This window comes from Brachypodium distachyon, chromosome 1 (genome assembly GCF_000005505.3).
Source record: "Brachypodium distachyon strain Bd21 chromosome 1, Brachypodium_distachyon_v3.0, whole genome shotgun sequence".
Classification (NCBI taxonomy): domain Eukaryota; kingdom Viridiplantae; phylum Streptophyta; class Magnoliopsida; order Poales; family Poaceae; genus Brachypodium; species Brachypodium distachyon.
The window spans coordinates 69491090-69507696 of NC_016131.3; the positions used below are offsets into that span (position 1 = coordinate 69491090).

General features: G+C 50.0%; 2 protein-coding genes across 3 annotated transcripts; one reads left to right on the forward strand and one right to left on the reverse strand.

The window, feature by feature from the left end:
* The first annotated feature begins 1800 nt into the window (after positions 1–1800).
* Positions 1801–3267, forward strand: LOC100838151. 2 transcript variants are annotated; one of them, XM_014901951.2, is made up of 4 exons: positions 1801–2414; positions 2519–2623; positions 2739–2825; positions 2930–3267. In XM_014901951.2, the coding sequence occupies exons 1-4, from the start codon at positions 2004–2006 to the stop codon at positions 2966–2968; spliced, it is 642 nt and encodes a 213-aa protein (XP_014757437.1). In that variant the 5' UTR covers positions 1801–2003; the 3' UTR covers positions 2969–3267. The 2 variants fall into 2 exon arrangements, with proteins under 2 accessions (XP_014757437.1, XP_003561942.1); XM_003561894.4 differs by having other exon boundaries at positions 1802–2414; positions 2522–2623.
* A 7679-nt stretch (positions 3268–10946) lies between these two features.
* LOC100831681 (UPF0496 protein 1) lies at positions 10947–14307 on the reverse strand. Its single transcript, XM_003558526.4, has 2 exons — positions 12487–14307; positions 10947–11243 (listed from the first exon to the last, which is right to left on the reverse strand). Exon 1 carries the CDS (start codon positions 13692–13694, stop codon positions 12513–12515), a length of 1182 nt encoding a protein of 393 aa, XP_003558574.1. The 5' UTR covers positions 13695–14307; the 3' UTR covers positions 10947–11243; positions 12487–12512.
* Positions 14308–16607: the final 2300 nt, after the last annotated feature.

Below are 16607 nucleotides of genomic sequence, written 5' to 3' on the forward strand. Positions count from 1 at the left end.
CACCCCCTGTGTTGATCACGTACGCGCGTCCAACTGTTATGCTCCAGCTAAGCTATAGTAGCACTAGCAGTCTAGCACGCGCCGGCAAGCAGCCGCATGCTGCGTCATGCTAATAAATTCCTCCACGCATGTGCCTGGTTTTTACACTGTTCTCGTGCCCCTCTGGCCAGCGACGCATGCATGCAGCGACGTAGTACTATCCCATCTGTTGCAAAGCGTACGTCCTTCATGGCTCTGCTGAGACCTGTGCTGGGTGCTTTGATCGGCGCCACTGTTCCGATCCAGGGGAGGCTTTGCGCGTCCAGCTGTCTCATGTCCGGTAGCAGATCCAGAGTGCACAGAGGCTTTACTCCGTGTCCAGGGCCGTGCCTGCAGCTGGTTGCAAAAATATGGTAGAACCCACTGGCACTAACTCACTTTAATATTTGTATGGTGCAGACTTCGTTTTCAAAGTTTTGTGAGTTCAAAATCAAAACATACTCGGTCCAAGTACGTGTGTGCGTGGGCACAGTTTTGCTGTATCTGCATAAATTTGGTCAGCCGTCGCAAACTAAAAGACTGTATTCCTGATATGCACTCGAACCTTTTTTTAGGGCGACCTAATTAAGCGCTTGTGCTGCATTAGGTTGAGTTTGCCACGGCTTGTCGCCGACGCCGATTCGAAATGCTTAACACCAGCCAGATCATAAAACACCGCGGTCTGCATCAGCAGGTTGGCCGGGCGGACCGAGAGGGTCCTCCGTTCTCTGTTTGCTGTTGGCAGGCACTGTCTGCTTGTCGTATTCTCTTTCCCGTACATACCCGGCTGGATCAGGCCAGGCCATGGAGCCTGGTCGATCTGGCTTGCCGGTGCGCTTTTCTGTAATTGCGACGTTGGCTAACAGCTAGAGATATTCATGTCGATCGACGCCTCCCCCAGTCCAAAATGAAAGGCCACGCATGCAGCCCTGGTTCATCATCCCCCAAGAACATTACTTTTTGCGGCCGCTTGCATATGTTTATGGCAAACCTGCCAAGGCAGCTTCACTGGTCCTCTCCTTAATTACTCACATAATCTAGTACTCCTAGAAGTGTATAAAGATCGATCACTAGCTACACCGGCCGGCCGTACGCACGATGACCACATCGTCGATCAGCACTAACACACCTCGGGCCTTTATCACAGATAATTTAGTACCGTAAGCTAATCCATGCAGCCAGCAAGAAGAGACCGTAAGCTCTATTACCGTGGAATATATGGTGCATGCAAAGTGTGCCCACCGATCGATCGAACGCACCGCGGCACCGTACGTCACGTCACGTCAGATAGAGCACGCACACACGGCCAAATGAACACCCCGCGAATGAAACCACCTGATGATGTCGGACGACGATGCATGATAACACCAGTAAAACCACGCCAAGCCACGCAGCCCGCCCGCGCGGGTCAGACGAAACGAGGCAGCGTTTCGCAGGACAACATCACCACTGTGGGAAAGTGATGGCCCGTCCTGCGCCTGGTTTGGTTAAGTTGGCCTGGCTAGCCACCGCGACGGGCGTCCGCGGGCGAGAGAAACCGGCCGGAGAGTTTACGCGGGCGGACCACGTAACAGTGCCGCGCGCAACCACGTTCCGTCCCGTTCGTCCACCTACACAGCACGGACTCCCCTGTGCAGTGTGCCTCGAGGTAGTGCACGTGATCGATCCCCTCTCCTCCTTTTCCTTCAGCCAATACGTGGACGTCCCCCACCTGTCGGTGAGCTCGACGTACCATGTGGGACCGGCCGATCCCCATCCTCCTCTTACTTAGCACCACGTAACACCCCTTGTACTGTACGTGCTGCTGCTAGTCTTGAGTCCACTCCCACGAGTCGAGTGCCACTCCTACTGCTCCTGCTGCTCGCTCGGCCCGGGAGGCCGGGAGCGAATTCATTAGACACAGAGCAGGCGAGCAGCGCGCGTACCAGTGTATGTGTGCGTGTGGCGTCGTTTGAGGAGAAGGCGCCCGGCCGGGGGGATTGTCGATGTTGGTGGGAATGGCGGAGGACGCGGTCATGGCGGCGGCGAGTTCCGGGTGCAGCAGCGGCTGCCAGTCCGGCTGGACCACCTACCTGGACGACGACCGCTCCTCCTACTCTACAAGCGCCACCACCACGCGGTTCCATGGAAAGCCGCAGGGACAGTTCTACGGCTACGGCTGCGAGTGCGAGTACTCTGAGGAGGACGACCTGTCCATGGTCTCCGACGCCTCCTCCGGGCCACCCCAACAGTGCTCGCCCGGCTCCGGCGCCACGCACACTAATGCGCGGGCCGAGAGGAGAGGCATAGCGACAGAGACAGCGGCAGCGGCGAGGCGGCAGAGCAAGGTGGCCGGCGCCGTCGCGTCTCTGCTCGAGGACACCGCCAGCTCGCCGGCCTTCTTCAAGCACTCCAAGGTACGTAGTGTCCAGTGCTGTGTTGTTCAGTTGAGCCCCGTTTCTGGTTACATGTAGACATGCAGAGCCCCGTTTCCTTTCTTCTGATGCGCATATGGCATCAGCAGGTGAGGAGCTCAGCGGAGGCCAACGGCTACGCCGGCGCGGCCGATTCGATCACCAATGCTGCCGATTTCTCGTGCGCCTTCTTCTCTGCGACGGGCTTCGAGGTGCGTCTAAACGTGGTCAACCACTCAAGCCTGATTTCTGGTTACATGTAGACACTCCTTAATTCGTGCTTTATGGTGCTAATTTGCCATGCATTTTTGTGATACTCATTTGCAGTCTCCCTCGAATGGCTCTGCTCTGAGCGGTTGCCTGCAAGCGCAGTACTCCCCTGCTCCTGCCAAACGGATGATGCCCACAAGACATGTGAGCATTCTCCCCCAACTTGCTGCATATGCTCGCCCTGTTCTTCTCGAACGGGAGAATTTAGATGATAGTCCTACAAATGACTAATTTGGTATTTTCCGCAGATGTGCAGAGATGGCAGTGATAAGATCAAAAGGTGGTGAGAAAGAAGAGGCTGCGAGGAGCTAGCTCTTGCCTGCTCGGCTCCGTTATGTTCTTGGAAGCGAAGAATGCCTTTGCGAACCTTGCAAATCTCCAGAGAGACATGTTCTTCACATCAAGTTTTCTTTCCCCTAGCTTCCTCTCTCACTCTCTCTCTGTAGCTAGCATGTGTCCTGTGTTTACTATAACTGCACCTGTTGCCCCCCCAGCTGCAGTTAGTATCCCACTTTTGAGCTGTCATTGCTGCGGGAAACAACAACCTGAGGAAAAAACAAGCGAATGTGAGATCCTTTTTGCACCACATGCGTTTGCTGCATTGTCATCACGATCCCATGTCCTCGTCTCGCAAACGTTGACGTCAACCACTCCATCCGGGCAACTCCACGATCTTTGAGTCGACAGAAGCATCTTCCTGCTGTGTTCTAGATATTTTCAATGGAAGATTTACAGCGACACGTATAATCAATGCCGGAGTACTAAGGGTGCGTTTGGTTAGTATGTTTTTCTGTTTTTGCTTCCGAAAAGCAGAAAAAGCTAACCAAAGAGTTATTTTTCACAGCAAAAAGCAAAAAAACAATCTGCTTTTCATAGTACAATTCTCAAAATAGGTGCGGAGGTACTTTTGGTTGCTTTTCCTTACCAACTTGGAGTTATTTACCCACCTTTGCCACCCATAAGTGAAAAACGATTCATTTTCTAAATGCTAGGGTCTCCCATCGAGCTCTTCCTCTGACCGGCCGGGAGGAACCCTAGCTCCGGTGGCCTCTCCATCGGCGGCGGCACGCACCGCCCGACCCCGGCCCGCCCGTCCCCGGCCGCCCCGGCCCGCCCGTTCCCGACTTGTAGACGCCGCCAACGCCCCTCCGATGCTCATGTATGTCTCATCCCGTCTGATCCCTCTCTATGTCCCTTCTTCCTTTCTAATTTATAGCAAAAGCAGTTGTTCTAACTAAACACGCTTCCTACTTTTCCATAGCAGAAAAAGTAAAGCAGTTTTTTCTAAAACTAAAACAGAACTAAACGCACCCTAATTAGGCAAGTATAGTACTCACCAAATAACAACCGTCGACATCCTCTGCTGTGTCCGGCTGTCCGCTACGGCGCTATGCTTGATCAAGCATTGTTTGTTTTTTTGCCTGAGAGGAATGGTTATGTTGGAATAATTTCCAAATGGCACAGAGCAAGTTAGATTTTGTGCTAGCTAATGAGAGGGACAGAGATCGCGTAGAGAGAGTTTTTTTATAGGGACCGATTAGCAGTAGTAGTAGCATGCGAGTTGGCGACAGATTATGTGGCTCAGGGGCCCTAAGTGCAAGATCGCTAGCTGTTGAATTCTTTAAAGCGGCAAAAACGACATGTGCGCGGGGAGTACTAGTGTCGACCCTCGGGCCCGCGGTTCCAGTAAAAGCAAACAAGAAGGGCAGAAGGCCTTGGCAATTTCCGCCGGTGAATCTGAAAGCATGTGTTCCTTGGCAATTTCTGGTTTCTACACCTGCATGCTACATCCAGGGTGCCGAGACAAAATCACACCGCACGTACGCTCCAGATCGGTCGTCCTTGCCCAGAGCACCATCACTTGGCGTTAGCTAGGCCTTGCATCATCAGACCAGAGCATCATTATTTGGAACCTAGTGTATTTACATCATCGACCGTCGACCGGCCGGCCGGCCGGGGCCATTAGTTTTGCAGGTTGCAGCGTCTGGTAAGCTTATACTGGTACTACACCTAATACCTCACACCTGATACCATCCTGTTGCTGACAAATGACATGCATAAAAGTGCGTCTGAATTTAAAAGCTTTGACGAGTGATCCTTTGTTTATCCTCCTGGCTAATTTGCTGAAACTGATGGTGATAGACAAGGTACGGCGAATTGGGAGGGAAGACCGGATCAGTTTCAACTTTGAACGCAGAAGGCAGAAGAAATGTCATCGATCGTACGTGCTCCCATGGACGGTCACTTTCAGAACCAGGGTGTCCGATCGAAGGCCAAGTTAAGCCAGCCGATCGATCGAGCAGCTGTAGTGCCCCTTCTAATGAAGCAATGTGTGCAAGGGTGCATGAGCTAGCCAAGGGGGATGGGAAGAATGGCTGCATGTTTCCGCAATTGGGGACGCCAACCCCGCTGGCTAGGAAAGGGTGGGCGCGGGACTGTTTCGTATGATACGTGCAACAAACAGCCAAGCACGGTGGAACGCGGTCCTGATATGCAGGCGTGCCAGCCAGGCAGCCACGATCGCCGGCGCGATACCGGCATCGATCTGCAGACGTACTACTCTTTGATTCTGAACCGGGAAGCTAGGAGTAATTCCCGTGGCAAAATTAACACTGCTGGCCGGTTCTTGTTGCACTGAGACGCTGTACTGACTGCACTTTGATGCTGCTCACAGGGGCACGAGAAAGCGCACGGTTGGGTTGCTGTACCGGGGGCAGCGTTGTCTGTGGATCGGAGGACACGGTTACGTGCCTGTTTCATTTACCAGAGGGTTGGCTAGCTGGCTACGGAGTAGCTACCTAGCTAAGGCTTGCTGGTGCCGGTGTCCAAGAGGCAGACATCTTAACGTCGCTCATACTAACTGCGTCTGCGTTCTTTGTCAGTGTATGTACTGTACGTGTGGCAAAATGTGGCACGTACGAACGTACATTATACACACTTTTACATAGGAGTAAGTAATGTGTGGCAATGTGATCCATATCTATACCAGCGACACGGATAGTTTGGGGCATCGAGTGTTACGTGTGTTAGCGCCACCATGGAGTATCTTGCAGGCTTGCAGTGCACAAGCTGATCTTGTAGGTTTGTTCTCGGCGGCGACGGCGTTGGGACGGGGTCAACTTTATGCGAGCAAAAACGGCAGCGATGGGCAATGCGTGTCCTGATGTACACTGCAGTGAAAGAAGTTGCTGTGTATCCAAGTTCCAGACGTTGCTTTCATTCAATGGACTGTTCGAAAATTGTTTCTTTACGCGGCTGACAATCCACGACACAACTGAAGCGGTCTGAAAATCTGACATGATTGAATTCGTAAAGCCTTGGAGATGCTAATACATCTCGTAAAGTGCTCGATATATGAAGGGGAACAACATGAATACGATTTGCATCTTAGCGCAAGCGCTTTTTGCGTCGAGTCAAATCCCAAGCCCTATCCGAATCGCGGCCTAGATATCCATTCTCCTCTCTCGATCATGCGCACTTGAGAGGCACACACACATGAGCACTGACACTGATCAGCTAAGACACAGAGAGTATGGGAAAGGATGCGATATATACCTGCCTGCTAACTACCTTGCTCACCCAGCCCGGGCGGCCATCATGCAGGGTGCCCACTTTTATCCGATCTACGGCATGGACGGAATGAAAGGCTCTCCCCATGCTTCCAATCCCATGATCGGTTCCTGATGCGCATATGTGCAGATATGGCACGAAAAGACTTGCAATGGCCACAGGCCACGGTTGCTACTTGCTAGCTATCGTCAGTTCATTACTGTGCGGTTCTTCTGTTTGGTACCTGATGATGAAAAGGCTGGTCGGTGCAGACAGCTCTGGATGGACGGGGGCACGGGGCTTCGCCTGCCCTGTACCAATGCGTACGTAGTAGCTCTAGGAACCAGTAGTTCAGGTTTTGTTTTCTTATTAACTGTATCCTGTTTTGCACAGACCATACCGGAAACCGGAGTACCAGAACTGATCGAACAATTCTTTATCCGGCCGGCGGCAAGAGCACTGTTCATTGGTCTCGTTTGAGCTGAACAGCTCCCTGATAATGCCCTTATCTTGATAACTTTTGAGCGCTTGGCATGAAGAAAAGCTGCGGCAGCGCGCCATAATTCCCCGTTCCTGACGCGCATCATCATTGCCCACGTCTTCCACAGTGTCGTACCACTGACGCAAAAAAACACCCGACATGCATGTTATACCTGAATGCAGATATCAGCATTTTCATGGCAGCACTGGCTAGATTTACTACGGCGCAGATTAAACGAGTGGCCGCGGCGCAGTACTGCTAATTCAACCCGGCATTCAGTGTTCTGCAACCCCAGCTGGGTTCACGGATCGTTGCATTGAGAGCTAGCCTAGAGATTAATTCACGGGTCTTCTTACCGTGTAAGAAATTTGTACTAGGATCGTGGGCAAAAACTCGAAGGTTAACTTGTTGCGCGCATCGATCGACCCCTTGGCGCGTTCGCAAACGGCAAACCAGACAGGGCATGTTGCGGGGTCAGCACACGCAGGCACTGTCAGTTGAGTACTGGTGGCTGCTATCCATATCGGTGGCACGTGCGCTGCACCGTGGCATGCGAATTCTTCTGTACCCTCCGTTTCAAAGAAAAAAATAATCTTTTGTACCCGGCCACATGCGTGCGGGCGTGCGCTCGTGGACCTACGGAACGTGCTGCGCGGCCTCGAAGGTCGCGTGTCGCGTGCCGGACCGGCCGTGCGCCTGCCTGCCTGCATGCCTGCACGATTATTCAAGGAAGGCATGGCCTGGCCTGGTGGCACCGGTAGTAGAATAGAAGTACAGAACACATCTCCAAGATTCTAAGCTCTACGAGTCAATTGTCAAGAACTTGGGTTTTGAGCTGGGTTTAGCCCGAGAAGTAAGAACATGGCTGCGCGCCAGAGACGCCGCGTACGCGAGGTCGAAATAGCCGGTAGCCGCACGTACCATGTCGGCATCTTTTAGCGAGTACGCACTTGCAGGTGGCGTGGCCGAGGTGTTTCGGCTTTCGAGCAACTATACGGAGGGGAGCACGTGGAGCGATTGCACTTAATTGCGAGTTTATCCTTCCAGGAGTACGCCAGTGCAGTAGGTTTGTGTGTGCGCCGAATTTTGAGCAGATCCGTCGTCAAGGGCTTTTCTTTGCGTCGTCAAAAGGCTCAAAGCTGCTGCCAGAAAAGAAAGGATAAGATCATGTAGCCCAGCCCAAGTGGTGCTCGTGGTGGGATGGCCTGCTTCTGCTGCGACTTGAAAGTGTAACAGGCTGCTGCGGCAAGGCTGTTTGGATCGTCACCTGGGCCTTGCAAGCTGATAGGATCTAATCTATAACTATACTTATCTAAAAAATACGGACCGTTTCCTTCGCCGTCGTTTGTCAAACTTTTCATAAAATTTATGGGTCCCCTAAGGTTGCATGTATATTAGGCCTACTAAGCCGGCTGGCCCAAATTGAACTGAAACTCCACCAGATCGGTCCAGACTCAATCAATCACGAATACGACACAACTTCAAACTTAACGTATCAATCACGATCAGTCCAATACAACCTCCCTTAACCAACCATGTATCAATATCGGTATGGATTATGGATCGTATGAAAAAAAAGTCATAAAGCAATCTCAGAAAAATCAATCCAATCCGAGCCAGAAAAACTGATACATCCCTCTCTCCCGGCGAAGCTCCACGCCATGGCCCATAGATCGTTACGATAGACGGGATAGGATCAATCAATGTACTTGCTCGTAAATTATGCCAACGGCCTACAAGCGTCCCTAAAAAAATTACTACCCTCTCCAATCAATATTAATTGTGTCAAATTTGTCAAATATGAATGTATTTATGCCTAAAGAGCGTCTAGATAAATTTGCCCAAATATGGGCAGAAACTACAAGTCCGAACGCATGGCACAAGCCGCTGCACAACGCAATCACCCATGAAGATGCAAATCGGCAGAGGCACACAATGACAGTTAGACTGTCAGCAGATCGGCCTATACGAGGGATTCTACACTAGACTCTAGGCATCGCTGACGCCTTGAAGCCAAAATTTATTTAGGTGGATCTATTTGTAAGCTAGCCTTTTGTGATAGGTTTAATTATCCCTAATTGTTGGTTAAAGTTTTGAGATTGTCATGTCGACTAAGAAATACACATCCGAGAAAAGAAGAAAGAGAAAGCGAGTAGATGAGTTGATAAAATCACAGAGAGGATAAATTTATAAATTTTTATGTGTTGTGACGAGTTTTTGACATATTTTATACATACATATTTGGATATTATTTAGATGTTTATATTAGGAGACCGGTTTTTTAAGTTCGCCCAAGACCCCCGAAATCACAAGACCGGCCCTGGCCGGATGCCACCCAGTTACCCACAATATCATTGGCAGCCGCCTTCGTTGCTCCCATCAACACAACGCCAGGGCTGCCGCCGCATCCACCCTCCAATCCGCCACCACCAGGTCCACCACCACGCTGCTGCCTATCGTTGTTTCTTCCTCACAGGCGAGCCCCAGGATCGTTCCCTCCTCTTATCTGGGCAATCCAGCCATCGCCTCACACCTGCACCGACGAAGTCGTCCACCGCTGGACCCCGAGCCGCCTTGCTCCCGTCTGTTTCCGCGCGAGGGGTTCCGTCGAATCAGGCCGCCCTTGTGTATCAGTACTTTGCCAGAAAGAGTGCACCTGCTAGCTACTAGCTCCATTCATTAATTCAGAGAGATACATCGTTTGTGGATCGAATTTAGCTAGCTACTAAATACCCTGTTTTAATTTCCTCAGTTGATCGGTGTATATACATGCGTCGAATTTAGCCGGCTTACTAAATACCATGTTTTTGCTTATGCTGCTACTGGTTTTTTTTTATGGAATCTTGCAATGTGAGAGAAGGCTTATGGCCTGTACGGAAAGTCGAAAACGCAGCAACAAAGGTTTTTGTGATAGTGCTCCTCCGCCTTGCGGGCTTCTAGTTTTCGGAGGTCTTCAACCGAGGGGTCGTCCCACTTGCATACATAATCAGGAAGAGGAACAACATGACCGGACTGTCATTCACCTACTAGACGGCATCTACCTTCTGTGGAGTGTGGACAAGCTCAGTGGGCCGTGACCGTGGCCGTGGCAACGTACGGGCATTTCGGCTAGTACCTATCTAAAAAATACGAACCGTTCCCTTCACCACGCGGTTTCCGTTCGTCAAACCGCGGGCAATCCCAATCCAACACATTGTGGCGCGCCTCTCGCCCCTCTCACACGCACCTAAAACCAAAAAAACTCCTCTTCCAGGTGCCGCGGCGGCGAGATACGGACTGTGGCGGAGGCATCGTACCTCCTACGTCGCCGCATCCCCGTCCCTCCCATCCCACCGCCGGCTCCTCATTCACCACTACCACCATGACTCCTCCTCAGATGTGGTTTGTGGTTGGACTTGGGCTGGAGGCGCTGGGCTTAGGGCCACGATTGGGATCTCAGAGCTTGGGGTTAACACGATGCAGATAGAGAACGAGGAGGAGAGGAGAGCAAGGGCGCGGCACGGGGAGATTAAAGGTACGAAAGTTACGATTGAAAACCCGAATCGATTCATGAGGTGATGAGAATAAATTTGGCGGTTTCGATTTTGAAAGAAATGGTCGGGAGCGAGAGAATCAAAGGAGAATTCGAGGCGGCAGCGTGCACTTGAACTGCAGGCGCGTCCGCGTGCTGTTCTGTGTCTCTCGACTGAAGAAGACGATGTGTGGTGGCTGGGCTGGGCTGGAACTAGAGGAGGGGGATAGAAGCTCGACTGGATGGGTGTTGGCCCAAAGCAATGAAATTATTTTCCTTCTAATTAAAAAAATAAAGCAAATTCAAAATCAAATGCACCCAGAAAATAAACGAAAAAATGACAAAGACTGAATGAAATATTTTTAAGCCAATAAAGTATTCTCATAGCCAAATTCAAAAAAATTTCAAATATGTGGAGCCGACCGTGGCAGCGCACGGGTATTTCGGCTAGTTCTACAAAAACATCCGCTCCAAAAAAAACACAGAGCAGACGCAAGATTCTCTCTCCGAAAAAACTCGAGCAGATCCGAGATGGAATCCCTAGGAAAAAAACGCAATATGAAATCCGTAAAAAAAAATTGAATAGTGAAACAAGAAGAAAAATTCAAGATGAAGTTTGGGGAAACAAAACATATCATAGGAGATAATCCTCCTGTTCACCAGACACGCAGCGATAAAAATCGAACACACTTCACAGCTGAAACGGTGAAATCGACCAACAGGGTTTAGCAACCGAGCGCACCACTTTTCTCGACGCTATTATTGAGCGAACGGCAAAAACATGCAGCCCAGAGGTGAGTACGTTGAAGTTCTAAGAAACAGGATGAAAATAAATGTATAAATTAATTGCCATGCTGGTCACACTGATGAACAACCGAACTTACTGGATTAGCAATGGTGATTCTTCAGAGAAGTCTGCAAGCACTATCTATTGCTTCATGGCACTGACCACTTCCATTGCTTGCTTGTCTACGCTACAGACTACATAGACCTTTTCATGTGCATCACTATCACCACATTCCTGAAGAAGAAGAAGAAACCATTTGAAACATGGTGAGAACTGAGAACTCAAAGCCTTATTCATCAATCAGCAAATTCACATCATGGAAAAACTGACAATTTCAGAATGCTATGTATATCGTGAGATCAATCACCAGTGGAACCTGGTGATATGAAAAGAATGACAATAATGCTCCGTAAACAAAAGTTAAACTATGTGAATTTCCATGTTACTCGTAGAGTCCTTCAAAATAACAGATTAACAGTTGTTGCAAGTGCAAGTGGGTAGATAAATGGCATTTGTCACAATATAATCGTAAGCACTGTAACCATATTGATGTGCTAAGTTGCTTGAATCTGATATTTTGGAACAACTACAATGCAAGAAGCTCAAATCTAGATAGTAAATTCATGATATGAGAAGAAATTGCAGACATTCCTTCTGTAATTTTAGTTGAACGTCACTTAGTTTTAAAATAGAAGTTACAGATCAGATCATTCTGCCGAAGAAACATGATACAGAAGAAGCTCGCTGTCTTTATATATTAGGGGGAGAACTGGTCTGAAGTGTGTAGATAACTGAGCACGAACACTGTACTTGACACTGAATCAAGCAAAAGTAAATGCAGCGGTGATCAGATCACATGATCACAATTATTTGGCAGGAAGTATTTCGTCAGAAATTTATAGGATTGCTCTTGATTGTTTTATAGGACATGGAAACACTGCTGAGATTTCAGATATCTCATACAGCCGATCTTCGGAATTTAAACTATCACTTTGCTTAGAAGTATATGTGACTTGAGGAAGCAACAGAGACAACACCTACACGCCTAGAAGACTAACAAGCATGAATGCCTTGACAGTGACCTTTTCTTTTTCTTTTAGAAGAGACTTGAGAAAACCTGAACCTCTGAGATGCGGTAGGGTAAGTTCAATATAAGACTGTAGTCACTAGTCAGTATGACCTGCCTTAGGGATCATGGTCATAGCTCACAGGCTGCGGTTACTACTTATGAATATAAGGGTTTTTGAATTATCACATGTATCTGGAGTTCACCACACCAAAACAAATGGAGAAAAAACCCATTAACTGTAATATCGTACAGTATTGTGCAAAAGAACAGGTCATGAAATATCATAAGTGTCATGAGTCAAATAATAATTTATATCAAACTGACTGATTCATACTGTCTACAAGGTGCATCTCTTCTGTACATTGCATTACAACATGATCAAAGAGTACATTGACATCACATCCATACCTTCCATTCTTGCTCATCTTATTCTCTCAGTTAGGATGCCGGATGATCCTTTGTAGCACGACAGTCCTTGCCCGACGGATGTCCCGGCTACACCGATCTGCCTGCTCCCCGAGATCCTCAACACTTTTCATGAAGGCCTCCAGCTTCTTCTTGATTTCCTCAACCCCGAACTTGATTGCCTCCTCATCCCGCTCCGCAAACTCCACGCAATCGACCATCGAGCTTATCTCCATCTCCACCCGGTTGATGAGCACTCTGATACTGTCCAAATCCTTGATGGCAATGAAAGTTCCGACCTGCATTGCGCTCACAACCTCCTTCTGTCCATGGAGAGCGTCCTGATACCCTTTGAGCAGCGAATCGATCCACTTCCCCATAGACCCAACAGGAACCGCAGCAGCCGCAGCCAATGCGGCCGCAACAGGCGGCGCGGCGATGGCCGCGGCAACCACCGAGCAGATGAGCACAGCCGCGAAGGTGGTCGCGAAGATGATGCTCGACACCCGGCGCCACGCCTTGATCGTCTTGACCTTCTTGTCGAGCCGGTGCTTGCGCTGCTGCAGCTTCTCCAGCATGGCCAGCTGCTGCCGGTACACGGCCTGGAAGGCCTCAAAGAACTCGTCGGTGAAGGGATCCCCGGCCGCCTTGAACTGGCGCAGCTCGTGCAGCGTGCGCGCGTACCGGGCGGAGGGGGCGGCGGCGGCGGCAGAGGCAGAGGCGCCCTCCGGGGCGTCGCCGCGCTCCTCGTCGTCGAAGCGCTGGAGCGCGACGTGGAGGAGGAGCTGGGAGTCGCGGGCGCGCTTGAGGCACTTGTCGAGCGCGGTACAGAAATCGAGCGTCTGGAGGCTGCTCTCGAAGTAATCCTCGACGAGGTCGAACAGGTCGGGGCTCTTCCAGATGTCCTTCTTGCAGTCGAGGATGACGCGCACCACCTCCTGGTTCATGTCGAGGAGGCAGCCCGTGACCTCGCGGAGGGAGTCGAGGGACATGGACCGCACCTCCACGCCCACCGCGAGCGTCGAGATGGCGCGGCTCGTGCGCCGCTGCAGCGTCGAGTCGAAGGTCCGCACCTCCGGGTCGTACCGGCACGCCGCCTCGTACGAGCTCAGCTCCTCCGCCGCCGTCGCGTGCGGCAGCCCCGAATCCGAGCTCGACGGCCGGTGGGGCTTGTGGCCGCCGCCGCCGCCGCTGCTGCTGTTGTTCCCCATTGCAGGAAGAAAAGGAAGGGATATTCACCGGATTTCGAGAAATCGGCAACAGATCAGGACCCAAGGATCAAATCAGGAAACGCCTCGGCAACCAGGACGGATCGAACCAGCGAGCATTGACACGAACGAGCCCACAATCGTAGCAAAGAACCAATAGAAACGGGGGAAATCTGAGAGCTGAAGAACTGAATTCGAGCGGGTCTCGAGAGAAGCTGCGAGCTTTATCTCGAGGGCGCGTTTGCGTCGCGTCGGATCAAGCGGTCAAGAAAGCGAGGTTTCGGGGAAGCAAGGAGAAGAGGAATGCTGGGTATTACTGGTAACGGGAAGGAGGATTTGGGGTGGTTTTGTGGAGTGTGGTTGTTGTCAGGTGATGGTGGCGGTGTGGGGATGGCTTGTACGCATGACGAAGAGGGAGGAGATCAGATGGATAGGGGCGGGGGCTTTGGCTGGGCTGGGCAGCAATGGCCGCCGCCGGAAGCAACCAATGCTTCTCACTCCATCTCAGTAGCCGCGTCCGCGTGTGTGGTGCCAATGACAGTGGAGTCGTCGTAAACTCAGCAATTGCGCGTGGTTTTGCCCGATTAATTTGTCTTCAGGCAGCAAGCAACACCGAGCAAGCGGAGAACGAGAGGCGGTGGTGCGTGGTCGGGTGACTCGGGTCACAACAAAAAGGGGAAGGGAAAAAGCGCAAAGTGTTTGCATCATATGAGTATCTAGAAGAATTTGCGAACGGATTTCTGTTGCAATCACAAAAGGAGTTGTCCAGTGACGAAACTGGATCTTTGTTGTTCAGTTTTTCGGCATCAACTGATGGGTTGAGATTTCAGTTCCCTGGTAAAATTCCGGTGCTGTAACTGATGGATGTAGTCCCTGAATTTTCTCACTCAGTATAATTAAGCTGACAGCACCTTCAGTACCCTACTTCCCCTGGTAAAACCCTAAACGGAATATCCGATTCGGTCCCTTGGTTGGGTCCATGATTAATCAGAACGACCTGGCCAGAATACAAATCATTCATGCGTGATTAAACTAATCAGAAGCTTAAACCATTAAAATGAAGTGGCAATCCCTACTTCACCTAGTACAACCCTAAACGGAATTGACAAATAGAGGAGCATCATAGGGAGCCATTACCTTCTTTATTTTCTGCCGGCAATTGTAATATTTATAAGAACGAATAGAGATCCAAAACATGGGATCTATTGCCTTCTTTATTTTCTACAACGTTGCTTGGCCGTGCGTGCGATTACTTGTTGCTTGCCATTGCCGCCGCGGGAAGGAGGTGTGGGACAAAAGAGAGAGGAGGGAGACATGGTGATATGTGTTGGACCGACTCAATCAAACATTTCATTTTGCGAGACCAATCCAACCATGTTAGCAATTTATGTCTGTATATATTTTTAATGTCGCTAATGATAAGGAATAGCGAGATCATGGTGTTGATTTCTTTTTTTTTCGAACTACGGCGGGCCTAAGCCAGCCTGCACAACTTTATTAAAAAAGACGAACTTTGCAAGTGGAAGAAGTCAGATTTACAATCATTAAGATTCCGACCAACTCTACATTTTGAAGATGGTTTAAAATAAACTTTACTCGAGCAAAATTTGTTCTATACCTACTCCTCTAGAGCCGGTTGAGACTGAACACTAGCTTCCCAGTTTTTAAAGTCAGCACCTCCGATGTTACTCCTACTAGTTGAGCTCGGTTCTGGAGATTGAAAGAGCGATTTGACAAGTATGAACACGGGTAGAAAGCCGGCACGATCGGGCGGCGAGCCGGACGGAATCGCGACTAGCTCCTGCCGCGACCTCTCCACGAATCCTCGGAGGAAAAAGGACACCCCGCTTTCTTGGGCACAGCTATACGTTTTCTATTTCCGTTCTTTGCATGGTCCCGACATGAAGGCCGCTGCACTTTGATGGTCACGTGATGGTTGTTGACTCAGGTTGAGTCTAGACCAGATCTGTTCATATCTTGTTTTCTTCTCAAATCGGAAGTTGCATGACTTGAAAAGGCGACCTCTCCTCTTTCGCCGCATCGTCATATTGTTTCCCTTCTTATACCCGATCCGTTGTAAAAATTTATCGTCATGACTTTGATCTCCAACTACGGCGGGATCTCACGGCGCCACCTACGCTAATAACCCCCAATCGATCCGCCAAACTCGTGCCTACGCGTTGAGTCATCCCCTGTTCTCCGTGCAGGTGTGCAGCCAGCTAGCTAGCTGGAGGCGTGCTTTCGTTGTGCTCGTTTCGGCAAACACGTTCGCTTAACGGTTTTCCTTGCTTGCTTGCCTTGCCGCCGTTTAGTTTCGATCCACTTCGAAAATCAGTGGCAGCCATGTTGCTTCGCTTTCATCGCAATCCCATCGCGTCCTCGGCCATTGATTATCTATCACCGCACAACCGCCTCTGCTCTCTTTCCCGCATATTCGTTTTTTCCACTAAGGGAAGGGAATTAACGTGCGAAAGTACTACTTAATCATGCATGAGTTAGTCTTAGTCATGCATGCGTGAAGGTGAAATGCACGATTATTTTGGACGAAGGCCTGGGATGTCAAATGCTGATTTGGTAATTTGTACGTACTTCCCTCTTAAAAAAGATGAAGAGAAATCTCTATTTTGATATAGATTAGTAGGAGAGTCAACGCGCATTTCCTTTCTGCATCTCCACAGGGGCTGACACTCCACCTGTACGTGGACGAGACAGGGATACTCCCTCCGTTCCTAAATATTTATCGATGCACTAAAACAGCGACAAATATTTAGAACATCGATAAATATTTAGAAACGGAGAAGTAATGATGGACTAGATAATCAAACCTCCAGTTGCGTTCACAACACATCACACACACGCACCGCTTGGGTTAGCGACGAACCAGCCGTTAGCTCACAAGCAAACCGGATCCAAATT

What these genes read in the sequence shown, in the direction of transcription:
- LOC100838151 (XM_014901951.2), top strand. Translation starts at nt 2,004, where the DNA reads ATGTTGGTGGGAATGGCGGAGGACGCGGTCATGGCGGCGGCGAGTTCC. An exon ending in CCTTCTTCAAGCACTCCAAG is followed by an intron (nt 2,415 to 2,518) that starts GTACGTAGTGTC and finishes ATATGGCATCAG; the next exon opens with CAGGTGAGGAGCTCAGCGGA. An exon ending in GGATGATGCCCACAAGACAT is followed by an intron (nt 2,826 to 2,929) that starts GTGAGCATTCTC and finishes TATTTTCCGCAG; the next exon opens with ATGTGCAGAGATGGCAGTGA.
- LOC100831681 (XM_003558526.4), bottom strand. Translation starts at nt 13,694, where the DNA reads ATGGGGAACAACAGCAGCAGCGGCGGCGGCGGCGGCCACAAGCCCCAC.